Consider the following 27,867-nt stretch of genomic DNA (forward strand, 5'->3'; position numbering starts at 1 on the left):
AAACCGTTCCAATACTGCGCGACTTGGAGTATCACGCTTCAGCTGAAATTTCCAAGCCGCTCTTCGCACAGACAGGATTTCAGCCCAATCGTCCATAAACTAGAGGAGAAAACGATGTGACTGACGTTTCTGGTGCACGGTGGGCGCTGGTAAATTGCACAAATGAAAGATAAAGGTCACGGGAAGTGCCCCTGTCAGAATCCCACCAGAGCAGGTGATTCAGAGTTGACGGTGGACTTGCATCTGAGGCAAGGCTGGCGCCCAGGTCCAGGAGAAGAAAGCTGCATTCATTGTCTTCTACCCGTGGCCGGTCTGGTCCAAAGACAGCTGGAGAGCCGCGGGCGGCAGAGGCGAGGGCTGGGATGCTTCGGCAGCCCTCTGCGGAGGTAGAGCCCCCCCCCCCAGAGCGGACAGCAGGCTCCTGGCGCCCCGCGGAGCTGGGAGGCTGCTTCTCTCTGGGGACCCCCAGGAGGTGGAAAGGCCGAGACCTTTCCCTGTCCCTCGTCCAACAGAGGGGAGTGGAGCTGAGAAGAGCCAGAGAAAGGCCAGTCCCCAGGCGGCAAATGGTGACAGCGTGAGGACTTCCTGGAATTCACGGCGCTTTTCCGGCCAGGGAACCAGTCTTCTCTGGGCCAGGAAATAATTTCAGTGAATTACCTCAATGAAGAAAGTCGTATGACTGGGCTTCAGTATGTCCGGGAGCCTCCGTAAGAACTGGCATCCCACAGGTGGAGGAAACAACCCCCGTGCTTGACTCCTCGGCCTGGAAGCGCGTGAGGCAAGAATGTACCAGGCCCCCCACGGCCTCTTCCACAAGCAAAGGATGAAGCTCGTTTATTTTTACTTCGACAAGCAAAGGATGACGTTCGTTTATTTTTAATGTCCTTTAAATTTAAACAGCTTATTAGGTCGAGAGCTCTTTTCCTGATATAAGAAGTGAGTGTCCTTGCCACCTAATGAGGCAAACGCAGGCTCCGGGTCCACGCAAATTAGAGTCACAGCCCGCTTTGGCCACTTACTAGCTGGGCAGCCTGGACTAGTCACGTGGCTTTTTTTGACCCTAGATCTTTTACCTCTAGACCCGGGTAGACAGCAGCCACGGGGTAAGTCTGGGGTGGGCTGGCAAGAGGAGGGACGTGTCAGAGCCTGGGGGGCACAGAGAGGCCACAGAGCACAGAGGCCACAGAGCCCGGGCACGCCGTGGTCCTCCCATCTGCGGAGCAGACGCTTCCCCTCAGCCCCACGCGAGCTTGTCCTCCATGAGCCTGTGGGTGTATTGCACACACATGCGCGCACCCAGCCCAGTGCGTCGTCCTTAGTAGCCTGAAGGGAAAGGATGGTAGCAGCACAGGACTCTGATCTATGTCCTGGGACACAGAAGTGCCAGCCGAGCTGCGAGTCACTGTGACTCAGACTGTCCCGGTGGCCCCGAGGGGTGCCAGCTGCAGGGAGGCCCCCGGCCCTCCAGGCCCTCAGAGCCCTGGCTCCTGAAGCTCCGAAGGCCAGTGTGTGTGTCCCAACAGTTCCTGGCTCTGGTCGTGTGCTGCCATCCGGGCGAGAGGCTGGCTGGGCTGAGCCGTACCCTGTGAAAGGCCTTCCCTGCCTCCCCGGCCATGGGGGCGGGCAGCCTCCCCCTCAGCTCTCTCTGCTCAGAACCAGGTTTTCCCAGTTCTCCTGCGCACAGGGAGCCAGTAGCACCATGGGGATGGCTGAGGGAGGAAGTTGCCATAGCAACTCGCTCCCTCATCCTGTGGTCCCTCCCAGTGTCGGGCAACCCTGCAGTGCCGCGGGGTGGGGAAGGGCAGTGCTGCAGGGGGGACGGAATGTCCCCCAGAGAGCCTTCTTCCCAGGTTGGTGACACCCGCCCTGCCTTCTGCGCTGAAGGATGCCCGCCCCCGAGAGATCTCCCCACGCAATTGCTGATGAAATGGGAAAATTAAAAAGTACTGCACTCCTCTGGTCCTCTAAAAGTGCCCAGTTAAAAAGGTCCTGTCCTTTCCTTCTTTCTCCTTTTCCTTCCTTCCTTTTTCCAAAACATAATTCTGATCCTTCCTTTGCAGCTTACATAACAAAAATCATTTTTAAATGTGATTCATTTCCTATGAAACACATTTTTGGGTTTGGGCAAGTGAAGTTTCCATTAAAATATGCTCTGGAACAACCATATTTTTAAATGATTTTCTTAAAAATCAGATCCAGGTTGCCTTCCGTTAAACACACATAGATATTGTTGACATTTACTTCTTCCACAATCGGCAGACTCCACAACATGGTTTCATTTGGAAGGGTTTTCCGTGCACGTAATAATGGAGAATATGCAGTGGCAAAGCGTCCACAGTGACCTGGATCTGGGGTCCGTTTATCTCCCTAACGAGCGCCTCCGCCTCTGAGCTCCCCTCCCTGCCCACAGCTCCGCGCAGAACTGTCCACGCAGCCCCCTGCAACCTGAGGCCCGCTCCCAGGACAGCCTGGCGCCAGCCGGGACCCGGCCCGGGCAGAACGCCACACCCCAGGACAAGGACCCCCGCCCCGCTGGTGATTAGCGCTCAGGAGGACCCGACGCGTCCGAACCAGACCCTGTGGTAGGAGGAAACAGGCACAGAGATTGCTGTGAGCCGAGCAGAGGGGCGTCCAGACCGAGCGCGCACCCGTGGCCGTGCGTGCGGACCCTCCAGGGCTGCTGCCCACACCTCCCATCAGCCCGCCCGGGCCTGGAGGGCGGGACCTGTGCCCGCACCTCCCTTTCTCTCGCCCGGTGACTGGTCCCGGGGACGTGACTGTGCCTGCCGTGAGGGGGCCCTCCTTGTCCCCGACCAGGTCCCAGCCCTCCCCGCCTCCCCTCCCCCTCCCGTGGCCCCGTGGGCGCTTATCCCCACATGACCCCAGTCTGCCCCCCCAGGCCCACTGCGAGCATCCCTCAAATGTGTCCTCTCTCACTTTTCCGTCTGCACCTGCTGCCACGGTCCCAGAAGCGCGTCCCATCAGGCCAGCTGCAGGTTAAACCTACTGGCCCTCGCGCCAGCAGCTGGCATCGAAGCGCAGCCTGGGGCCGCTCCTGGGCCCCTCTGTGCCTGCTGCGTCTGTGGGATCGGGTGAAGGTAGCAGAACCCAGCGCCCGGGGCTCCTGGGGAGCCGAGGTGAGCAGTTAGACCGTCCGCTGCTTCGTGCAGGCCTCAGTGGCCGCCGGCACTCGCCCTGCAATGGCCTGGGACTACGGGGGTCGGTGGGAGTGGCCATTCTTACCAGCCACACTGCACTGAAGCTTAAGTGGGCTCCGGGCCTGTCCTCCGCGCCAGGGGCAGAAGGTCAACAGCCTCCCAGAGATGCGGGATTTCTGTGACCCAGCCCACCTTTTAAAAAAAAAAAACAGCTAAGCTGTGTTACTTTGGCTCTTTACTCCTGGCGAGGGTCCTGAGTGCGGCTGCGCACCGTCCGTCCTGCCCCTCCTCTGCCTCAGAGCTGGACCTCAGGGCCGGGGGCCGGGCGCCGGGCTCGCCTCTCCTCTGCACAGAGTCCCCCACCCAGCGCCGCACACAAAGATGCTCACGACCTGTGACCTGGTCAGAGCCACAGCCTCACTGGCCAGCAGGCTGACACCCCCCCGGTCAGCAGGCTGACGCCCCCCCAGAGAGCATCCTCGGCCCTCCCCGCCCACGAGAGTAGCTGGGTGGGCAGTGCCGGGGCCCACAGACCGAGGACAGGAAAAGGCAGCTCGCCAACTCTGGCTGGAAAGAGAGCCGGCGCTTAGGTGGAGGACGGGCTCGCTCCCTGAGCCACAGCTGAACGGTCCCCTGGCCGCTGAGACCCGCGGAGACCAGGAGGGCATTTGGGACAGGCCCCTGGAGCCCACACGCCCGCACACCGAAGCATCCGCACCAGCGCTGGGACCCTCAGCACCTGGTCTGCTAATCAGAAACCTGAGAAGGACAGCAACGCCGCAAGGATCGGCTGCCGAGGTCCAGGCTGGGAGGAGGAAACGAGACGCCCCCTCGCCACGTCCACTGCGCCACGGGCGCGGAGCCCAAGGGAGGGCGCCGGCTGCTGGGCCCTGAGACCGGCAAGAGACAGGAGCATGGAGGACAGCGCCCTGCTTCCGCGTGCCGAGGGCACAGCGGGGCAGAGGCGGGGGCAGCTCTCGGGAGGCGCGGCCGGGAAGACCCCTGGGAGGAGGAGGTGGCGGGAGCTCTCGCCCCGTGGTGCCCGGGAGGACGGAAGGGTCTGGGCCTGGGGGGCGTGCTGGGGAGTGCAGGCTCCCACGGGGGTGAGACTGCGGCTCAGGGAGACAGAGGAGATGGTGCGGAGGAGCAGGTGGGGACGGGCAGCCCGGGGCAGGGCTTCCAGGAGACCCGGACTTGCGTCCTCCTGCCAGGGGCTTGGAAAATATCTCCCCTGAGTGTGCAATCACCTGGAGAGAGGCTGGCCCCCTGGGAACCCCTGCAGAGGGGTCCTGGTCTCCCTGAGGGGTGGCCCCTCTGGGCCATCCCAGGCCTTGGAGGAAACCTGGGACCTCGGCCCTGGGGCCTCCAGGATGGTCATGGGCAGGCCCGGCCTAGCCCGCCCAGGGGGTCCCCCTGCTTCCCGTGGTCACCCCGGTCCCCCGGAGCGCCTGTGCTTACAGCAGCCCCCGAGAAAGCTCTTCCTGAGAGTTCGGAACCAGAGGTCCGTCCTCCTCAAGAAAGCCTCTTGGGTTTTCTAGTGCAGGACTGTTTCCTAGAGTCTTCTCCAAGCTAAATGCTTCCAAATGCTTGTCCTTTATCCCAGGTGACCTGGCTCGAGGCCTCATGACCTCGTCGCCCTCAGAGCACTTGGAGGACCTTCCCTCCAGGAGGGTGTGCAGTGCCAGGGTCTTCGGGAGGCAAGGGGCCCGTGGCTGGGCCCACAGCCTGGCCTCAGGGGAGGCGGCCTCGCGGGGTGGCGAGTCATGGGGCAGCCGCATCTCACTCAGGCCATCGGCTCATCTCAGTCCGCTTCTCGCTCTGTCTTTCTCGGCATCTCTCTCTCCCTTCACTCCGGCTGCTTCTCCCAGCTGGCCCTGCAGACACGTCCGGGTGGGGGACCCCCAGCTTCTCCAGCAGGTGCCTGGCGCGGACGCCTGCTCATGGGCTCAGTGGCCCTAAGGAAGCAGCGGTTCCCCCTCTGTGCTCCCCCTGCAAACAGCGCACCCCGCCCAGACGTGCGGAGGTCAGAGAGAGGACAGTGTCCGCCCAGCCCCCCGGGCCCCCGACCTGGCCACCCATGGTGGCCCCAGGCTGGACGCAGGCGTGTCCGGGGATCCTGGGTCATTCGTACCCGGCATAGCATCTCCTCCTCCCCTCTGCCCCCCTCTCTCTTCCTCTGTCTGCCCGTCCCCGCCGTGTCAGGCCTCTCCTTCTTGACTTTCCCAGGAACGTTCTGACTCATTCTGGGCTCTTCCTCAGAGGAACGAACCTTCCCGATTCCAGACCCGCACACGGGGTTACCACGTCGGGACCACATGGGCTGTCGTTGCTCTGAGGCCCCTTCTGCTCTCTTGTCCCTCCTCGTAATCGAAGGGAAATCAGGACAATCGGTGACGTTTAGGTACCACTTGTGACTGTGCCCTTGACACAGAAACCATAGAAATGTGTTTCCACTCTCCACTCTGCCCCGTTTATGAGACACTGAGAGGTCCACGTGGGTCAGTGAACTGCAAATAGGGGAACAAGTGAACTCCTGTGTCTTTACAGTCAAATGAACTTCCCCCCAAATAAGCGCTATACCATACGATACAGTCGTAGGCCAGGAATTATTGATACAAAGAGGACATTTAAAAAGAGTCTATTTGAGTAAAAAAGCACCAGAAGAGGAGAGATTTCTGTTCTAATCTCAGCTGTGTCCCTCTTTGCGTGACCTTAAACATATAATTCACCGGTTTGGATTTGTCTTCTTACCTTTAGAGCAAGGATATCTGATGAATCTATTTCTAAAAACTTTTGCAAAACTAAGTGTCTATTAAATCATTTAAAATTTGACCAAAAATAAGATGTGAGACAGGGGAAAAGGCAGATTCCACAGAGGAAGGGAGGACATGCCAGAGAGACTAAGAGAGGAGAAAATAAACTGAAAAGGGTTTAAAACCAGATAGCTGTAAACAAGAGGACAGGGCAGGAGGCGAGGCTCAAGGACAGGAAGAGAGAAAACATAAAACGTGAGAAATTATGGAGAATCCCAGGATTACTCAGGTAGCAGACGGAGCATGGAATCTTTTTAAATTTCTCCTGCTTAGAATAAAAACACTTTCTCTATGAGATGAGATAGAGGCTTCAAAAAGTAAAAGATCTATAACCATGACAAACATAAAAAAGTGAGAACACAAAAAGTAGGCACAAGATTGCAGTTTCAAGGGACCACGTGGCTGGTCCCCGTGCCTTCGTGGCCCTGGAATCTGTCCTTTCTTCTGCCCCGCATGACCTGCCTCCCAAATGCTTGCTGCCATCAGCAGCTTAGGACACGGGCCTGCTTTTAAATTATATCAGCCTCCTTCCTCCGATACCTTGAGAGGAGTTCTAAACCATCTGTGGACAGGGAAGTGAGCTGATAAAGGCCACGGAGTCACCGTGGCTTTGACCCTCCAGAAGTAACAGCCCCGTGGCCCCGTGGCACACTCCCACTGAAGTCCATGTCCACGTGGCAGGCGACGCTGGGCCTCACACTTGGCCTTGGTGTCCTGAGCCGCCCCTCCTGTCCCCGTGGCCTCGGGCAGTGGGGCGTGGCCTAGTGCATGAAGCCTGGAGCCTCCCCGGGTGCAGTGGCCGTCCGTCTCCGTCTCAGGTGCCATCCCATTGGTTCGTGGTGTTGAGAAGATTATCCTGGACGAGCCAGCAGTCCCCCCCCCAACCCCATCCTGGTCGGTGGGCTTCACCACCGGCCGCTCACCAGTCCAGGGTCGACCTCTTACCACTAAAGACCAGTTGGATACGGTCACGGACTTTCTTGCCCTAGAGGTGGGGGACGTGGGGGAGGACGCTGTGAGGGCAGCGGAGGGGACCCTCACACATCCCCATCCTGCTCCGGGGCCAGAGGAGCCCCCACCCCGAGGGCACACGAGTCTCTAAACGCCCATTTTCCACCCCGTGTAAATGGTGTGACTGCCCTAGCGCTCAGTGTAACCGAGGAAGGTGAGTAACCCCTGGCGGCCCATTCCCCATCATGTGGGATGAGTAACCCGCATCCAGCCCCCCAGGCCCCTGCATGCCCGACGCGAAGCCCCAGCCGCGGCCTGGTCACGGCGAGCGCGGCGGCCCCGAGATGCGTGGACGGCTGGCGGGGTGGAGCGGCGGTTTCTCCAACAGTCACCTTTTGTATGTTCTTTTTTGCATGGGTCCTCCGCGTCCAATTCCAATTCTGACCGCGGCTGCCCCAGCTCTGGTCTAGCCCCTGCTGCTGGACGAGCATGTGCTCCGGCAGCAGTGCCCCATGGACGCACCCCGTTATTGAGAGGGACGTCAGGACTGCTAGGTACGTTGGCCGCCCTGGACAGGAGCCTGCCCCTGGATGAGCCCGGGACGCCGGGCAGCGGGCAGCGAGCGGTTCAGTGTGGTGCCCAGGGGTCCGAGGTAGCTCCCGCCCCGGCAAGGAGGCATGAGCAGCACCGATGCATGAATGGAAAGTGCAGAACCGCATGCAGCATGGACAACAGGACTGGTGTCGCAGCTCCCGCCCCGCTGCCCGAACAGCCGAACCTGCACCTCGAGTGTCCCCGGAAGTGGGCCCAGGAGAGGGCCAGGCCCAGCCCCCGCTCTGGCCGGGGCCAGCACCCCGGAGCCCTTACGGTCCAGCTTTGACAGCCAGGGCCTGGGCAGCACCCACCCTCCAAGGGCACCCTGGGGGCCTGAGCGGGGGGATGGGCAGAAGAGGGTTGTCACGGCTCTCGCTAGAGGTGACCCAAGGCCGATGGCAGGCGTGTGAGCCTCTAAGGCAGAATTTAAACCTACTAGTAAACACCGTTTATCAGCGGGTTGTATGGTAAGCGTATCACCCAAACGGTCTTGGCAGAACGGAGCCTGTGCTCTGGTGAGTGCAGGCAGCGGGCATCGTGGCTCTGGTGAAAGCCCTGCGCCCACCAAGCCACCACCCATGCCCACCCCACGGCTCCGTGGGCATTCTCGCAGCCCTGGGTCCCCTATACCCACAACTCTGAACTTTATCTGCAGGGTGACGCTCACTCTCTTAGCAACCTGAGGCCCAGCCCATTCCAAAATGGTATCTGAATCACCAAAATGAAATTTAAAAAAAAAATTATGTTAAGGGTACTTTTATAATTCTTTTTCATTTGTTTGTTTGTATTTGAGCATAACTTAAAAAGAAAAGTGCTTGGAACCAAAAGAAAAAGGTGGTTTTGGTTTACATGTCCTATCTGAAATCAAGACTTTCACCCAAAGTCTACTAATATCAGAACTTGAAATGTGTAGAAATTCAAAATCCTGGGAGGTTCCAAGCATCCCGGGTAAAGGCCCTCACATGACTCTCGGGAACAGGAGGAACTGTGGGGTGCGTCTTGGGGAGGAAGGTGGGAGGCCAGTCTGCAGAAGCCTCCCCCAGGCCTGTCTCCCAAGGGCCGGGCAGGGAAGGGCACCCGCCAGCCCCCTCTGCAGGCGAGCGGTGGCTGTGCAGGTGGCATAGCGCCGACCAGGACCCCTGCCCCCGCCCAGCCCCCATCCCAGAAACCCGCACTGGCGTCATGGGTTTGTGCCCACGCCCTCAGTGCGTGTCTTCTGTGCTCCTGTGTCACCTGCCACTTTTAACGGGAGGCGGGAAAAGGGACGGGGTGAAACATGGGGCCTGGGGGAGTGGACAGGGGGAGGCACCCAGTGACATGTGCTTGGCAGGGGTCAGAGGGGGAGAAAGGTCAAAGTTTGCATACTCAATACCGAATTCCAAAAAAAGAGAAACTTACTGGATGTTGTACAAACTGAAAAGTGATTTACGAGATCTTGGCTTTCCTCAGAGTTTCCGGTAATATACCCAGGAAATTGGACAGAAGTGATGTATATTGCTTTTAAGTGACCCGGTTTCTTTCTGCTTGGAGAGAAAATTGCAGAGGGGCAGCGTGAGAATCAGTATATTCTTACTGATTTTAAAATACCTTTTATTTTAAAATACCTTTTAAAATATTTTAAAATACCTTTTAAAATATTTTAAAATGCCTTTATTTTGCACTCCTCTGCATTTCTTTACTGTTTCCCATTTATATGACAAAAAATTCAAAATAAAGATATAAATTTTTAGAACCACATCTCTTTAAGCCAAACAATGTTTTTGAATTGAACTTTTTATATAAATGGGGCAAGTCTTTTACGTAGGTGACCTGAATCATATCACAAATATATTTTCCTACTCTAGACGAGGCCTAATTTTACATTTTCATGGTTTCTTTTAAAATTGAGAGTATTCAAAATTGAGAGTATTTTGTGTTTTATTTAACAAGTTCCCCTGTTAGAGTGGTCATGAAAGAAAGGGACAAAAAAGGCTATTAAAGAAGCACACCATGAAATTCTTCAAAGAACTCCCAGAATCTCAGTCTGACCTTTTAAATCATTATCCCACATGTTCAGTGAGCATTTTTCTGTCTGTTTCAGCTACTACACTCAGAATCAGGGCACGTGTGCAGGTCGACCTCGTAGGGTGGGTTCAAACAGGCGAGGTGAGCCCCAGGGACAGTTCAAACCTGCGGCAGTGCTTTCAGCCTTTATTTGTAAGATTTTTAAAAATAAGTAATTGACTTTATCAAGATGAAAGACCATGAGTCTCCTCAAAACATTTTTCCCTGCAAACCGGCTCTGGGGGAGACGGGCCGCCCTTGCCCCATCCCGCCGGTGTAGCAGGCGCTGGGGCAGACGGGGCCACACCAGACCACAACCACTCCCGGGCCAGAGCACCCTCGGGGTCCTGCTGCTTGGCCGGCGAGGCTGGCCTCCAGGTGGATGGAGAGAGACTGCCCAGCTCTGGGTCCTTGCCCACATCATGTCCGGCAGCCCTGATTGCTGAGAACAAACGGACGTGCATCTGAGGCCGCCCTGGACGCCTTCCTGGAGAGTCCGCTGCCCCCCTGTCGATGCGCCGATGCGACAGCCCACCTGTCTCAGCCCAGGACAGGCGGCAGCAAGGACACCGTGTGTGCATCGTTTAAGGAGAGGCCCTCCTCTTGCAAAGAAAAAGCTGCACTTTCAATGCCTTAATACAACTACTTATCAAATCCTCATTTCATTTCAAAAGAGAGAGAGGATGATGGAATACGATAATTAGGAGATCACACGACTTCAGTCAGTAGATTGAACTATTTCCATTTCTGCTACCCTGTGTCAGGGTGGTGGTTTTGTAAATGGGAGAAAAATCACAGGAAGGGGTTATCTGTCTTACAGAAGGGCGAATCAGAGGCACAGGGGAGAAGCTGGTCTGTGGCCACATTTTGTGATGTGCACCTGTGCAAATCAGAGGATTCCCACGATACGTACTGTAATGCACAGATAGTACGTTCTCCTTTGATGATATGTCTCAGACCCCCATGGAGGTGTGAGCCGCAATGATTCTCTTGGGGGTAGGCGGTTAGGAGAAAGTCAGGAGCACAAATGGTCTTCAAGGATGTTCGGGCTCAGAGATGTTTCTGACGTCCTAGACCTACAGAAGCCACAGAAATCTAGTCCGTTCCTACTGAGACAGGCTAGTTCCAGGAAATCAGAAATCCAGCAGTTTGTGAGTGGTCCTGATTTCTTTTTTTTAGATTTTTGCCTGGATTCTGCAAAAGTGTAAACATGGCTTAAAGCACTTTATTATGATTTTTCCATCGATATTCTTAAATGTCTATACAAGACCAATTTTTCCAGCCAGATAGTAACATGAACTACCCCCAAATTACTTTCTCTCGATATTGCTTAAATTCCAAGGCAGATGCAAGATCACGGACAAGGCAAAGGATCACCAATATTTTTGTCTGGAATTTACAGAGATTCTAAGATTACGTATTCATCATTTCCTGTCTCAGAGTGTTTTTACCAATACTACCTTCGGAGTGGAGAGGAAAAAATGAAGAAGCAAGTGTTTTATTTGTCACAACTTTACATCTCTAACCATAGGAACTTAAAATAGACCTGGTGGGAGTATCAGTGACAACTGGCAGGGAAGAGGGAGGACCATCGGCTTGGGTGGCCTCCCCGAGGTGCCAGGCGCCGAGCACCCGGCACCAGCGCCTGCCTTGTCGGGAGTTTCCATGGAAACCCAGTCAATCTCTGCTGCCATTTCTAAAGCCAAGCTGTGCAGCACACGCTGCTCTCTGATTTTATCCACGGGGGATCTGGATGATCCCACAGGGGCCTCCCTTCATGGAAAAGACGTGCTCTTAGATGGGGAGGTGCAAATCGAATGTCTGTGCATCGATTTTACAGCAGCCTGTTACCAAGGGTCCTGGAGCAAAGACCCCTTTTGTTGCATGAATGGTCACATCCACCCACTTCAGAAAACTGCGTATTTTTGAATGATGAGATTTATTAAAGCGAGGAAATTTGTATATACCTCTCAAAGTTTCTAAAAACCTTAAAGTCTTGAACAGGAACATGAAATGAGCATCACAGAGCTGGTAGAAGAAAGAATATTTGAGGGCCCATGCAGGGCTGCCTCGTGTGGTCCAGGAGCACCATCTAAAGATGAAAACGCCAACCTAACACCCTCGAGAAACCAGAGCTGGCTCTTTCAGGGGTGGGTGCTGTGAGCGTGCGTTCACAGCCTGCACGGAGCCCTGTGGTCCTGAAGCTCCAGGGGACGGCAGGGTCCCAGCAAGCACAGACAAGCCCCCTCCTCCGTCCTTTTCCCCCGGCTGAGGGGCGTGACCTTGGAGGTTTAATTTCCCCACATTCTCGCAGCCAGCAAGTGGCAGGCCAGGGATTGGACCCCATCTGCCGAACTTGAAACCCTGAAAATAATAACAAACCTTTCAAGAAAGCCAGGCCTCTTTCTGGGAATGTTTATTCTTTCCTGACACCGTGAAGTCTCTGAAAATGAGCCAATAACATTTTCTTTGTTTTCATGGTGACAAAGGACATTTTAAATGCCTCTTTTTTATCAGATGATGCATTTGTAAATGGCTTAAACACACAAAAACTACTCCAAAATCCTTTTCTCTTTTTTTTTATAATTAGTAAATTCTGGTTTTCATTTGCATGATTTTGGTTAAAATGCCTACTTAAATTTGAACAGAATATGTCAACCTCATCCTGCCTCTATCAAAAAAAAGACATTAAAAAATTTCTACTCATGTTTAAATGAAAAAATTTTAAATAAATTTGCACTAGGCACTTAAATTAGGAAGACTTTAAGGATTTTTTTCTTTTGACCAAAAAGCAAGGCCACATGTATACTATTGGCTGGTAGGAAACATTTCTGTTTCTTGATACATTTTCAAAACAGAAATGTGCATGGAGATTAGCTTCTCTTAGAATGATTTTTATTGCTTTCAAAATTTCCTCCCTCTGGGGTTGGGGGTGTCTCCACATGAGGTGCCATTTGGGAAATCAGTTAAATTCAGTCATTTAAGTCATTATTGACAGAATAGTTTTGAGATCAAACTTTAAGTTCATGAACAGCTGTTACTTTAATGACAGTCAGGCCAACAATCCGATTCAGGGTATTGTTTTGATGTAAGGACAGCGTTAAACTCCTTCTGCCTCAAACTCCTATTTTTAAACCCTGATTCCACTTACACACATCGACCCCTTTTCCCTCAGTGCCTTTTTTATTCTCCCACAGCAGAGTCTATAAACTTTAACCCTTCATAGGCTATGCCAAGTATCAACTCTATACCTGAGATCTGTAATCATGTTCCTTTTCTCAGGACTAAATGAGAATTGGCAGTTTCTAAATACCAACAATTGATGGCACATCTAACTGTCAAACGGTGACATTCACGCCCTTGAACTCAGCCCAGCTGCATGAATGTCCATCACCCTCCCTGACACTCTCACTGGTTTTGAGAAAGTCTGTCTGCAAGCGAGTAATCTGCTGGCCTTAACCCAACATCCAATATCCAGGGTGGCTTTCTGAGTGGAAAGCAAATTGATATCTCTTAGAAGCATTTACATTTATTAACCATGTTTAATTTGTGATTTTTGTCCTTGCCAGGAATTCAGATGCTCATTGAGTAGCGGGGTGGGGGGGAGCACAGGGCATGATCTGAGTGTTACTACTGGGTGGTAATTTTGTTACTAAATCATCTCATCCTTGTTTCTTGAGAGTTAAAATTTAGTGAAAAGAAAAACATTTTTTTCTTAATTTTTGTCCTTAATTCTTACATTCCTGGTGGGTGCAGATGCAGCTGATGTAGGTTGAAGTGAAAGTGTCTTTGTAGGACTGCTTCTTCCTGACATGGCTTATTTAAGAAGTTCCACGGAGGGCAATGGTCATAAAACGCTTTGGGAAAACATCCGCTCCCATTAGCACGGTGGCAATGTGGTAGTTAAGAGACTGCATGCAGTTTCCCGGAAAGGTTTAAACTCAGGCAGCCTAGGTGCCCAAAGTAATCTCAGCGTCTCAGCTGACTTGGCTTGTTGACCGAGAGAGATCTGTGCCCTACTCCCTACTCAAGTCAGCTAAAAGTAACAAGGATTTTAAGGTAAATCAGAGCTACCTGAGTGCCCGATGACGGTCTGAAAGACAGCTAGTCTAATTCCCAGGGCTGGCACAGGAGGCTGCCCGCGCCGGCCTCTGGGGTCAACCAGGAGCAGGGCTGGGAGGGGTCACTGTGACGGGCCTGCTGCAATGCCGCTGTCTTGAGTTTAGACAGGGACCAGTCTCGGGCCACCGTGTGTGCCTTTTCATGAAAAATCTTGCATCGTGTTCGGATGGTGCAGCAACAGGCCCTGCTGTGACTGGTTCCACTGAACTTGAAGTAATAACGGAAGGGGTGGGAACGTGGGGTGAACACCTGGGGACCAAGGTGCTGCCCGGCTGTGGAGGAGGGGCAGCTGGCCCGAGATCGCTGGTCCCTGGACGGCACCGCTGTGCGCGGAGGGAAGAAGGGGTCCGAGCCGCACCTGGTGGTGGACCAGGATGGGGACGCCCCACGAGCCCAGGGGGGACCCTCCAGCTCCATCTCACCTCCTCACCCAGGGAGGCTCAGGATTAAAGAGACTTTGGAACTGTATAAATAAGAAAGTGACTTGTTCAGGGGTTTGATGCCTTTCAATGTGCCTTTGTAATTGCAGGTGCCCCACCCCTGGCTGCGACGGCTCCGGGCACATCACCGGCAACTACGCTTCCCATCGGAGGTATGCACGGCTCGCTCCCGCAAACACCTCCTCCATGCTCGGGACCCCTAACGGGGGCTTGGGTTGCCTCCACTGGTGAATTAAGGGTCTAGAGGCCCTCGCCCACACAACGGGGCTGTCCCCAGGGGCCTCGCTTAGCACACCAGCTCTCGGGACCACGGCCCCCCTCTGACATCCCCCTCATGGTGCCACCGGCTCCATCTGCAAGAAACGTTTCTCAAGGCACCCAGGAGCACGTCTTTCTAAATTGAAAAGGGATGAGAAAAAGAGGCAGGATGTTATAAGATGCCAGAGGACAGCCATTGAGAGACAAGCAGGCTAATCCCACTGAGAGTGGATCTCTTAAATATTGAGATTTGAGCCACAAAGCTGTACGGTTATTATAAGCAGAGATCAGCAGAGCTGAACACACAGAAATGCTTGACCTTCCAAATCCCAGGCCCCGCCGGTCCCAAAGAGCAGGGAGCCTCTAAGTACGGCGTGAGGAGTCAGTCGTATGAGACAGCAAGAGGCCCATGGTCACTGAACCGTTTACAAACGTCTGTCTTACGCCAGGCCCTATGTTAGAAGTGGATTGAAAGAGCCTTTTGGTACAACATCTGCACAAAGGTGGGTCTAGACCCCGTGGGCAGGAGCAAGAATTCCTTGTCATGTTCAGTCAGGATCAACAAGCCAAGGTCAGGATGAGAGCCTTTCTGAACGGAGACCCTCGTAACTCGAAGTCTCCAATGTGGGAAGGGGAGCTGTGTCTAACAAATAAACAAACCATGTTACAACATAGCTGTCGCCTTGCCACCCTCTAAAATCAGATTATAAAGTGGGCAGTCGGAATGTGGATGAGCCCTTCAGCTTTAAATGCTTCCCCAACAAAAACAGCAATAAAAATGAAGAGAAAAGAGAAAGGAGGGGGAAGGAGAGAGGGAGGGAGGGAGTCAGGACAGTTGGTGTGGGTCACCCCACAGCCCGTGCACCGCCCACAAGCAGAGTGGGTTGTGTGGGTCACGGGGGGTCCACACCGTGTGGCCGCCCGAGTGACCAGATCCCGGCATTCAGAGGAGGGGACGCCCCCGGGCCGGCTGGCTCAGCTTGGCTTAGAGACGGAGCCGGCAGGGTGGGCTGTTTCCTCCTCAAGGTCACAGGCTTCTGTGGTCACTTCCCAACCGTTTGGGAGCATCGTTTCAACAGCTCAGGTCTGGGGAAAGTAGGGATTATGATGACCAACAAGGAGAACTGAATTATTCGATTTATGGGTGGATTCTTCACACTGACTTGATGAAAACACCTCGTTCTCTAGACCAGGGCTGTCCACCTGGGCAATGCGGGCACTCGGGGTGAGATCATTCTTTGCTCTGGGGGCCGTCCCACGCGTTGTAGGATTTTGCGGAGCATCCCTGGCTCCACCCACTAGATGCCGGCGGCACCGCCATCCCCATTCGTGACAACTAGGTGTCTGCAGACATGTCCGAATGTTCCCAGGGCCACTGCCACGCACCACAGGGTCGAGAGGAGCCTTGCCAGGTTGTCTTGCTGGTTTTACCAGGCGGCCCAGAGCCAGCTGCTGTATTGTGAATGTAGAACGAGGGTGAATATATTCCAAAAGGGATCCCCAGAGTAGGATCACTGGTTTAGAGAAAATGAAATAAAATAAAATAAAGCTCTAGTTAAGTATCTAAGTCAAGCACATTCTATGCTACTCTTTATTTTAATTTATCTTAGAATTTATCTCAGTCCTCACAAGGCCAGAATTCCCAGCACTGAATAATGACTGCAAACTAAAAGTGAACATTTACTGGTCATTTCATATCCAAATGTCTATTTTACTACTTTTTTTTGGTTTGACATCATGTAAATTTATTCATAATTTAAACATGTGCATGCACTTAACGTATATTTTAGAATGGTGGGTATATTCGTATAGCGTAAACTTGTGAATGAAACGTAATTTAAGCTTGGATTTAAGCTATACTCTGTGCCTGGACTAAATAGCACCAGGATTGCTCTGTACATTTGGAAAGTAAATTTGATTTGGCTTTCAGCACATTTCAGTGCTACATACAGCCCTACAGGGGGTGGCATATTAGAAGTAGAGCACATTTCGCAGTATCGTTTATCCGAGAATACCTTCCATGCGTAGAAGTTAGAGTGGGCTGGAGCTCTTGGCTGGGCAGAAGTGGGACCAGGGTAACAGCCCTGTGCACACTGGACGCTGTGGAAAGACAGAAGCAGCCCCCCAGGCCCGATGACCCTGGAAGGTCATAAGTACACGTAGAAACACGCCTTTCGGGGTTACTCTTACTTGATCCGTTCCCAGGAACATGAGGCGATGTTACCTACCTGCAAACCACAGGGAAACTCCCCTCAGGGACCGATTCTTAGCCTTCTGCTAAATTGTGCCAGGGTACCAGGCAGTCACAGGCACCTCAGAGATACCGCAGGCTCGGCTCCAGGCCACTCGCTGCAATACAGCCCAGACCACGGCAAAGCGGGTCACGCATGTGTTTGGTTTCCCAGCACATATAAAAGTTATGTTTACACTACACTGTAGTCTATTAAGTGTGCAATAGCACTACATCTAAAATGATGTAATTACCTTAGTTTTTAAAATGCTAGATTGCTAAAAAAAAATGCTAGCTATCATCTGAGGCTTCGGCAAGCTGTAGTCTTTTTGTAATAGTAACATCAAAGATCATTGATCCCAGGTCACCATAACAGATATAACCATAATAGAAAAGCTTGAAAAGTGTGAGAACTATTGAAATGTGACACAGAGACACGAAGTGAGCAAGTGCTGTTGGAAAAATGGAGCCAAAAGAACTTGCTTGACTCGGAGTGGCCACAACCCTCAGCTGGTGAAAAATGCAAGGTCTGCGAAGCGCAACAAAAAGAGGTCTGCACGCCCGTCCTCGGGCTCCAGGGGGCAGAACGGTCACAGCACGAGGACCCTCGGGTCCCACTGAGCAGCTGTGGCTGGGATTCCCCACCCCCGGCCCCCAGGCCGAATGCACACATCCAGATGCTGTCTACAGTACAGGAGGTCACTCCTCCCTGATGTAGCTGCCACCAAGGACTGTGTGTCCCAGGCACTGTCCCGGGAACTAGGAAAGTCTACTCGGCCCCACCAGCCTCAGAGCCACCCTGAGCAGCAGGTGATCTCATTTCTCTCTGCACTGGAGGAAACACACTCTGAGCGATGACATGTTGGAGACAGAACTCAGCCGAGGGGCCACCGCCAGCGTCACACATCTGGTCGTGGACGGACCTCTGCACCTGGGACGGCCTGCGAAGTTCACACAGGGAAAGGAGGGCCACCCCACCGACCCCAGGTGGGATCTGGTTTGCCTTGCTCTAGTTTGGGTTGTAATGCTGATGTGGTTTTCTGTCTCAACATCACCTCTGAAGCTTTTTAAAGTCCATTTTAATCAATATTATTGACCATCTCTGATGTTCTATCAAAAAATCCCCATCGTCAGAAGCTTTGTCTCCCCTCTGTCCTCCGTGGAGAAACCTCATTCAGCATCGCACACAGAGGAGTTCAGGCTGTGTCTTAGTCTTCTTGTCTTCAGACCACGATAGAAAAAAAAAATTTGATAGAGATAGCTCTCTCCCTCAAAGATCCTATTTCCAGGCCTCTTTTCTCTTCTCCTGACCCTTCTCCAGGCTGGCTTGTTCCTACAGTTTCCAGACAGGCTGGCACAGCGACCTCTTGGCCAGGTCCTCCCCGTGGCCTCCCCAGGCCGCCTCCGACTCCATCCTCCCACCTGCAAATAGCAGCAGGCCCCACGGCCTGGAGCGGGTGCTCCGAGGCAGAGGTGGCACCCAGGTTTTTCACAAACGGTGATGCTGCACGAATCTGACTCCCCCGGGACCCCTCCCCATCTCGCAGAGCAGTGGCACCCCTCGGGCTCCAGAATGTTCTCTGACAACAAAAGACAAGCTGTACTGAGCACTCACTATGTACCAAGAGCATTTGCATGTATAATCTCACTCTCCGAGTGTTGCTTTCCTCCTAAGGGCATGTGAGCGGCCAGCGCACGGGACCCACGCTCAGAGGTGACAGTGACCACAGACCGGCCTGGGAGAGCTGGCTGTGGACTTCCTCACCTAGACAAGGATGCCGGGATTCCAGGCCAGCCCGTGTCAGAGCCAAGGTTTCCTCGGAGCCAGAGTCGGGCCCAGACTAAGTTCCCTGCTGTGCTATTTGTTCTGTTTTGGTTCTGTTCCAGTTTATTTTCACTCCCAGCCCCATGTCGGCGAGGACGCAGAGCCTCACCTCTCTCCCAAGTTCAGAGTGAAGGAGGCGGGGGCAGGACAGAGCCAGGCTCCCTGGCCAGCGTCCTGGCCTGTGGCTTCCCTTCACCACTAAGGTCCCCGTCTGGGGACAGGCAGGAAAGACGGGCTCCCGGGAAGGATCCGCGAGTCCCTCCCACCCCTCCTAGTCATTCACTGATTAACTCACGACAAGCATCTAACTATGACCTGCTCTGTGCAAGGCACTGGCCTGCGAATCAGAGGAAGAAAGGAGAATAAACACACAGGGAACTGACACTCGTGTGGACGAGCGAATGGCCAGTCACCAGGATGGAGTGAGAAACGCCACGGTGACCGGGGGCCGTGAGAGCCCCAGGGCTGCTGTCAGGATGGCAGGTGGGCAGAGGAGACTTCCTGGAGGAAGACCGTCCAGGCTGAGGCCGAGCAGACGGGGAGGGATGTGAGGCCCGAGGATGGCTTGGCCGGGACGGGGACGCGCCGGAAGCCTCCAAGAGGACCGCGTGGGGCAGGGACAGCAGGGCTGGCGGCGCCGTGAACCAGGAGCCTTGGGTGCTGCGTGCAGGGCGGTGGGCCCATCCTGAAGTGAGTCAGAAGCGGGGGGAGACTAAGCAGACCGCACGTGCGTGCAGCTGAGTGCTGCTACTCTGACCCCTCATCCCGGGAGCAGGGGCGACATCGATTCAGAAGGCACTCAGGACGCAAGAGCCACAGGACTCGTGGGAGAGAAGACCCGGGAACGGCCGTGGGTGACCCGGCCTCCGGGCCCTGAGAGCAGCAGACGGGAGTGGCGTGGGCTCGGCCGGGGAGGCTGGTGAGTTTTCCGGTAGCAGCAGCAGCGACGGTGTCCCAGCCCCCGCGGGCAGCGGTCGTCGGAGCACGGCTTGCAGAGGGGCGGCTGGGAGTCATCGCCACCTGGTACCTGGAGACCAAGGGGCCGTGGCAGCGTGAGGACAGAGCAGGGCCTGGCGGGGGACCGGCTCAGCATGGGCAGAGCAAGCCAAGCGGACCGCGGAGTTTCCAGATCGCGGACCCGCCGAGCCGCGGCCGGACGCGGGCCCCAGCAGGACGCCAGGAGCTGCAGCCGGTCATGCGGTGCGAAGGCGGCGTCCCGGCTCCCGCGGGTCACCGTGACCCGCCCGGATAAGAGCAGTTCTCACAGAAGACCCGGGGGGGCCAGAGGGGTGAAAACGCAGCCCCCACTTTCTAAATTTTTATCCAAAAAAGGAGGAGAGAGATGGAGGGAGCAGGAGACGGTGAATCAAGGCGCACGCACCGTGTCTCTTTTGCTCTCCCGTAGAGGGTGACAGGTGAAGCGGCGGAGGGAGGGAGGCCGCATGCGAGGGGAGCTGGGGCACGTGAAAATGGAGACACGAGGGGCGGGGGGCTCCGGACCCTGCCGCGCCCCTGCTGGGAGCTGCAGCTTTACAGAGAGGAGCCAGGCGCCTGCACAAACGTGGAACAGCACCAAGAGGAGGTGATGGGGTGATGGGGGTGCCCCCCATGACAGCCAGGCCCTTGCCTGAGGGCCAGCGTGCCCAGACAGAAGCCAGACCCGGCAGGAAAGCACGTACTGGGGTCAGGACGGTCGAGTGGAGGGCACAGCCCGCCCGGACGCGCCCTGGCTCAGCCCCGGGGCCTCTGCCTCCTCCGCACTTCCCTGGGGGCTCCAGAAACGGTCCAGTGCCGGGTTCTCCAGTTCTCTGCAGAAATTCCCGCTTATTCTATATAATCTCACATCTGATAGCCTAATAGCCTACAGTTAGCTGTTGTTGAACAGAAACAAACTCATATGTAGACATTCCAGCTAGCAAAGTTCCTTTAGACAACGTGAGCCGCTATTTCCAAAATTCCAAAATTAAATAGAATAAGCTTGGTCAACTTGCACTGCATCTTCTGCAGATGCCACGGGAAGCCATATTCAGGTACATGGGGACAGATGCCCAGGACACGCCCCCTCCCAAGACGAAGGGCTCTGGAATCTGGCCACAGGAACGCCACCAAGAAGGACTGGGGAGGCGTGCGTTTCTTCCTCCCCGTGGCCCCTTCTGTGCAGGAAGCTCATCCCCCTCTGGCAAGTCAGCCCGGCCTCTCCTGGCGACTCCTGACACCGGTTTCTCCCACCCAGGCTCTGGGCACCCTCGCGGGGGCCTGACCGTGTCTGAAGGCCTAGGGGGAGCACAGAGGAGCTGCCCCCAGGATATTGTTTTCATGCCAAGAAGCACCAGCTTCTGGAGGAAACTGTGTCAGAGCCCCATCGACAGTGAAAGGGGCTTGCAGGGTGAACAGCGTGGGCGCTCCCTGAAATCACACTTCTTCCTTAGCCTTTCAGGTTGCCCGAGAGCCAAGAAGAGTGGCATCAGGATAGCACAGAGCAAAGAGGACAAGGAAGACCAGGAGCCGATCAGGTATGTGGGCCGGGGGGCAGGTCGGGGAAGCGGGGGGCTGGCGGGGAGGTCAGGCTTGCAGAGGTCGGTCAAGCGTGAGGTCACAGCATTGAAACCAGACCATGCACACCTGCTAACGGACCAGAAACATCCTCTGAATGACAGGTGAGGTGATAACCAAACATCCATCCATCCGCTGCTCTGAGTAACCTAAGTATAGGAAAGTTCCCTCTACCCTGGATGGGAAAAGCAGTGTAATTTACTGGGAAAGGCAGGTCCATGAGAGTATAGGAAGTTATTAACTACAACAGCTAAAGTGAACATTTGGCTGACTTCCAGCTTAGGAAGGTCGCTTAGCTGTCTGTACTCTGCTTCTCGCTAAGGCGGGATGGAGAGCACGGTGGGTAGAAGGCTAGCCCCCCACCCCTCCCCACAGGCATTTGCCCCGAACCGCTGCCCGGTGAGCCTGGGTCTCAGAAGTCTGTGAGATAAACCTGTTGCCATCTTCCTGAAATTTTAATCTCATTCAGTGTCTTGGAGAAAAGTTTTGATTAAAACAAAAAAATTAACATTAAAATGTGTTTGCGGTTTGGCTGTGCGTCCTCAGCCCTTTGCCATAACCTGCAATAGAGAAGTTTCAGAAGCACGATTTAATTACCCTGTTGTTGAACCTTAGCTCCAACCAATGATTTTCCTATTTATTAAAAAAACAAAAACAAAAACAAAAAAGTGCCCCTGGGGTACCTCGTGCCAAAGCTATGCCAGGAAACTTAACTAAATACCACCTCTGCTGCTCAAAAACCTATCTAGCTGGAAGGGTATGCTGTGGTCTCAGAAAACATAGCCAAACAAATGAATATTCTCTAGCTCCTGAGAAGAACACAGGTTTATACGACAATCTTTTAAAAATAATCCTGCAGTTTCCCATTGACTTTGCACATCTCCACCATAAAAGCTGTGACTTGCCTCTCGAACAGATGCCCGCATCTCACTTGCTCCAACAAACTGGTTCTTCCTTTTCACGCACGGCATCTGCATCCCTCACTAAGCCTGGACTTTCTGTTCCAGGAAACCTTCCCACCTGCCCTGGACCAGGGTTTCCAGGAGGGTGAACTACTTCACGGCTCCGCTAGGTGGTGTCTTTTCGTGACTTTTCTTTTTCTTTCCTTCTGCTGCAGTAGAGAGGATGCTGGTTTGTCTCTCGTGTCAGGTTAACTTGACCTTGCTGTGGGGCCACCAGGCGTAGGGTGGCGAGACAGCCAAGCTTGCCCCTCTGTCCCCCAGGTGCCCCGTGCCCGGGTGCGATGGCCAGGGCCACATCACCGGCAAGTACGCCTCCCACCGAAGTGCGTCCGGGTGCCCCTTGGCGGCCAAGAGACAGAAGGACGGGTACCTCAATGGCTCCCAGTTCTCCTGGAAGTCCGTCAAGACGGAGGGCATGTCCTGCCCCACGCCGGGCTGTGACGGGTCCGGGCACGTCAGCGGGAGCTTCCTCACGCACCGCAGGTGAGTGCACCCGCCCAGGCTCTGTGCCGGGGCGGCGTGGGGAGGCCGGGGGCGCTGCTTGGCCCGCGATGGCGCCACGCCCATCCCTCAGGTTGAGAGAGGAGACCCCGAAGACTATGGTAACAACTCATGACATTCTGAGGCTCGAGAAAGGAGGAAACAAACAAATTTATTTTGAAAGGCACAGACGCGTCCTACCACGTCTGTATGTACGTAGAGGTTTCCAAATGTCTTTGATCAGGATCTGCAGAAAGAAATAGGCTGTCATTTTACCCACGCGCCCGCACACGCTCACAGGAGTATCTGTGGATTTAGTTATTCGTTCTGGCTGAATATTGCAGGCAGGTCCCACTCGAGGAAAGTGGGTGGCACTTGGTTACAGGGGCCTCATCAGATACATCAGAAAACCTACAGAAGAGCCAATCTTCGCCACTGATTGTTATGTGCTTAATTGTAAAATATCTATATATGCGACTACGTTGCCTTAGAAGAAGAGGCTTGCTCTGTTGAAGCCAGTGGCTCCCTGTAGAAGTCAGGATGAATGACTGACGTGGACAAATCACAGGCGTGCCCCAGCTTCCCAGGATCCAGGTGGGGGGGACACAGCATCACACATACGACGTAAACCCACGGGGCTCCCTCGGCCTCGCCGACCGCAAACCCCATGCACCTTGCCTCCATCTGCAAAACTGCATGGAACACACAATGAGCCAAATGGAATGATGCATGACGATGCGCCTTAACATTTTTTGGGAAGCGATTTTATTGTGAAAGAAATTCCTGCTCAGGTAGAGACTCAGATGGGACGAAGGGGCCTAAAGAGAGACATGAGTGTCTTTCCCTGACTCTCCCCAAGGCGGGAAGTCCCCGCGTCCCCCTTCAGAAAGCGCCCTTGAACAAAGAGGCACGCAGCCCGGCTTAACGTGCCCGGGGACACAGAGACCCCTGACCCCCATGGCACACCGGTTTCTTCTTTATTTTTTTTTTTTAATTTTATTTATTTGTTTATTTATGGCTGTGATGGGTCTTCGTCTCTGTGCGAGGGCTTTCTCCAGTTGTGGCAAGCGGGGGCCACTCTTCATCGTGGTGCGCGGCCCTCTCACTATCGCGGCCTCTCTTGTTGCGGAGCACGGGCTCCAGACGTGCAGGCTCAGCAATTGTGGCTCACGGGCCCAGCCGCTCCACGGCATGCGGGATCCTGCCAGACCAGGGCTCGAACCCGTGTCCCTTGCATTGGCAGGCAGACTCCCAACCACTGCGCCACCAGGGAAGCCCCCCGGTTTCTTCTTTTTGATAGAAATAGATCACAGTGTTTCCTAGGTGTCTGCATGGGACGAGGGCTGGCCCTTCACCAGAACACCCCCAGGCCCAGCTGGCAGCAGGTGTGTCCTTGGCCGAGTAAACGTCTCACTGCTGCTCAGAGCGGCCCCCTCCTGCCCAGAGGGAGGGCTCGGCCTGCGGCCCCCAGTCTCCACTCTAGATGGGATGTTACCCGGCAGGGAACTCCCTTCTGCTGACCTCTGTACGTCCCTGTGCCAGGGTGTCTTCAGGGTACCGTCCTAGAAGCAAAAATGCTAGTTTTTACATGTTGATAGGAAGTGCCAAGATGCCCTCCAAAAAGTGCCTACTTCCTTAAGTCTTGGGCAATCAATAAAATTTTTTTAAAATTTAAAAATCCTGCCCACACGACCTGTGAATGAGGGTATACGTGGTTGGCTAATCTGACACAAATGAAGACAAGCTCCACTTCTCTGATTGAACGTAAGCACTCAGTGTCCAGAAACTACAGCAGAAGAGGGGGGCGTGCGCGTAACTGCTGCCTGTGTGGCGTTTGCTCGTTTCCAAGCCTGTGGCTGGACTGCTGCCTCAGAGTCGGGGGAATAACCCTTCGTTCAGAGCCACCCAGCAGCTCCTGCTCGCCTTCACAGGCTGGTCACTCAGCGCGTCCTCAGGGTTCGCAGGGGGGACGGCTCGAGCGCCCCGGACTCAGTCGAGAGTCGCTACCACCAGGCAGGACCCTCGGGGCTCACCCCTCCCCCCGTGCTGCTGGGCTCACCCCACACACCTGCTCACCCTCCAGATTCACACCCAGGTGCCAGGACGGAGGTGATCTCCTAAAGATGCCCAGGCTCTCCTGGTTCCTGGCCTTCCCTGTTTCTTTTCCCCCAGGGGACACATCTCCCCAGGGCCTCTGGCCAGGAGCGGGGGGGGGGGGGGGGGGCTGTTGATTCAAAGGCGCCTTTGCCTTGACCAGCTGGAGGGAACCTCTGGACGGGTCTAGTGAAGACAGGCACAGCCGGTGACTCCTGTGACTTGGGCAGAATCTCTCTCACCTAGAATTCCCCATGACGCGCCCTGGGGTCTGCAGACAGCTCACCCAGAGCCCCAAGGAGGGTCCCGGGAGGAGCTCACCTAGTCCAGGGAACAACCAACCAGCCTGGTCCGCCCAGCCTGCGCCGGGAGCCGGGGCTCTGGTCCAGGGCACCGCGGCTCCACCGTGAGATGGAGCTGGAGGGTGGACCCTCAGAGCATCTCAGAAGCAGCTCCGTGGGGGCCCTGCTTGTGGTGGGCAGAGCCGCGCAGAGACTTTGATACTTTATTTCACTGTGAAGCTTAATCAGAACAGTCTGACCTGCTACCTGTCACCTCTGAGGAGGAAGGTTATGTAGATGCTGCGTGGAAAGGGCTGGGAACCCAGGGGTGTCAGGTGACGGGCGGGCGCCCTCCCTCCGGGTGTGAATCTGTCTGGCGGGGCGCGGGCGTGGGGTGGAGTGGTTAGAGAGATGAGCAGGACCCTGAGAGAGATGACCTGCATTTTTTAAATTGTGGTAAAAAGCACGAAACATAAAATTTACCGCCTTACCCATTTTTAAGTGTCCAGTTCAGGGGCAGTAAGTACAGTCTCACTGTTGTGCAGCCACTGCTACTGTCACCTCTGGAGCCCTTCACCTTCCCAGGGAAACCCTGTCCCTACTAGACACGCACTCCCAGCCCCCACCTCGGCCCCTGGCACCCACTCTCCAGCGGATCTGACCCTCTGGTCCTCACCTAAGTGGAATCACATGGTGTCTGACCCGTGATCGCTTATCTCGCACTGCATAGCGTCCTGGGGTCCCTCCACATCGTAGCCTGTGTCAGAATCGCCTGCCTTTTTAAGGCTGAATCATGTCCTGTCGCACGTCAGCCTGCAGTTTTCAACTGTTGAACAAGTTTTCATTTATTTTATTGTGTAGATGAAATGTTGTTCCCTGGAGGTGTAAGAACCGAAATCCTGGGCAGAGCATGGCTTGGGCACAAACACGGGCTTGGCAGGGTTTCCGTACGCCTCTTCCCCCGGAGGCCCAGGGCCTGGCCGGCTGCCCGGTTCCCCAGACCTTTAAGGCCTCAGTAAGGAGGGGCCTCCCAGAAAGACATGGGTGGTACCCTGAGATGCCATGTGCCATGAAAGCAAAGCAGCTTTTAGAATCAGGAAAAGAGCGGAAGGAAACAGAAATTCCTGTTTTATTGCTCTTTTCCCTCCAAGTTGTGACCACCCAGTGAGATGATAAAGGATCACTTCCTAAGGTGCGTGGATGAAGGGAGAGCACCCGCCCCGGCTTCCGGGTCCCAGGAAGCCCACTCGCCCCACTTTCCTCTTTGGGAGGTGACCACACGGATAGTCTGGGAAAAGGACATTGAGAGGTGACACGTGCCCTGAGCTCCCACAGTCCCTGTTGGTTGCAAAATCATTTCCACTCATTTCTTCCGTGTAAGGATGGGTGGGAGGACCTCCTCCTGGTCCCAGTTTCCCAGGCAGAGCTGCTATAAAGGACTAGGAATTGGCTTACTCTATGGTTAGGATTGGCTGCATCAAAAACGGCGGGTGGGGTGGGAGACAACACCTGGGAGTAGCTCGTAGGGGCTCGGGAGCAAGGGAGGGTTTTTTAGGAGGGGTGAATCTGGATACAAGATTTACCTGAAGGAATGAAACCAAGGGGTGAAAAGAACTAAAGGCACAGAGCGGTCATGGGGACTTGATGGGGCCAGATCTTGAGAGGCAGACCAAGGCACTGGGATCTCATCAGAGGCACGATGAGGTGCCTGAAAGGGTACAGGGACTCGGGATTCCAGGATCCGGGTTAGAGGTGTCAGGAGCAAGGACAGGAGAGAGGATGCTCTTCCAGGGTCTCAGCTGGCTCGGGGGGCAATGGCTCAGCTGGCCGGGAAGGCCCCCCAAGCCTGGGTGCGGGTGTCAGGACTGTGTGTACTGTGGGGCCGATGATGCAGGAGGGAGGCAGGCTGGAGGGAGGGGGTGGGCAGGAGGGAGGGGGTGGGCTGGAGGGAGGGCGTGGGCAGGGGTTCTTTACCTGTGGAACCGCTTCTCTGTGTGCGGGTGTGCTGATCATACTGTGCTATCACCCCAATCTTACCACTTTTTGTGGATTAGGAAGATTCTCCAAAATTAAAGCCACGATTCCAACCCTAACAAATAAATAAATAAATAATCTTAGAAGTAAGTCATCTCTCACTGAGCTTGACCAAAATAATTTTTTAAAAAATTACCTCCCAGACCCCCTTAAACCTCTTCCACCTGAACCACATGACCTAATTTATTTATTTTCAGTTCCTCTACAGTTCTTTATAAATGAGTAGATAGGCTTTTTTAGGATGTTTATTGTGCTTGATACTTCCCAAGAGAATTGTGGTAAAAATAAGTCACCATATTGAGTACTTACTATGAGGTTTTTTTGCAATCAACCATCCTGTTTAATGTAAATATGAGCTGGATAGGCTACCTGCCTTAACAGATACACCCAAACTGGCTCCAAAGAGTGGAAGTTTACCTCTTGCTCACATGACAGAACTGGATGAGGGAACAGGAGGAAAGGGCTCGGCCATCTTCAGCACATTCTCCAAGGGTGGTCTTCATTCCACAGCCAGAGAGGGAAAGAACACGCAGGATCCACCTGGGAGATGTGGGAGCACGGATCACTTCCTTTACATCCCACGGGTGGAACCAGGTCCATAGCATCACCTAGTACAAGGGATGCTGGGAAATGTAGGCCGCATGGGATGCTGGGAAATGTAGTCCACGTGGGATGCTGGGGAACATAGTCCTTGTAAACCCAAGGAGAAGAGTGAGCCTTTAGGCACCTGCCTCTCTGTAATGTGGAGAAGCCATAACTTTTACCAAAACCTACGTAAACAGGCAACCACAGCTCCCTGAGGTCTGCATAGATCCCATTTTAGAGATGAGAACACTACTGCCAGTAAGGAGAAAGTTGGATTCAACCAAGGACTGTCTGGGGGCTTCATCCGTGGACCATCTGTATCCCAGTCTGTCTGTCTGTCTGTGCATCTGCAAGACCAAACACAGGGCTGCCGCAGGGCAGGTACTGAAGAAACCAGGTCTCATGGGCTGGAGCGCAGGGAGAGGGAGTGAAGAGGGCTGACCT

At 54.4% G+C, this 27,867-nt stretch overlaps 1 protein-coding gene across 2 annotated transcripts in view; it reads left to right on the top strand.

Annotated features, from left to right (window-relative positions):
• MYT1L (myelin transcription factor 1 like) overlaps positions 1–27,867 on the top strand; it is a 135,897-nt gene that overhangs the window by 85,405 nt on the left and 22,625 nt on the right. For both annotated transcript variants that reach the window (XM_059943164.1, XM_059943165.1), the window contains exons 15-17: positions 14,211–14,273; positions 20,864–20,947; positions 22,211–22,432. In XM_059943164.1, coding sequence (XP_059799147.1) covers positions 14,211–14,273; positions 20,864–20,947; positions 22,211–22,432 — 369 coding nt within the window. The remainder of the gene's footprint in view (positions 1–14,210; positions 14,274–20,863; positions 20,948–22,210; positions 22,433–27,867) is intronic.

The sequence above is a fragment of the Balaenoptera ricei genome, chromosome 13 (assembly GCF_028023285.1).
Source record: "Balaenoptera ricei isolate mBalRic1 chromosome 13, mBalRic1.hap2, whole genome shotgun sequence".
In the NCBI taxonomy this organism is placed as follows: domain Eukaryota; kingdom Metazoa; phylum Chordata; class Mammalia; order Artiodactyla; family Balaenopteridae; genus Balaenoptera; species Balaenoptera ricei.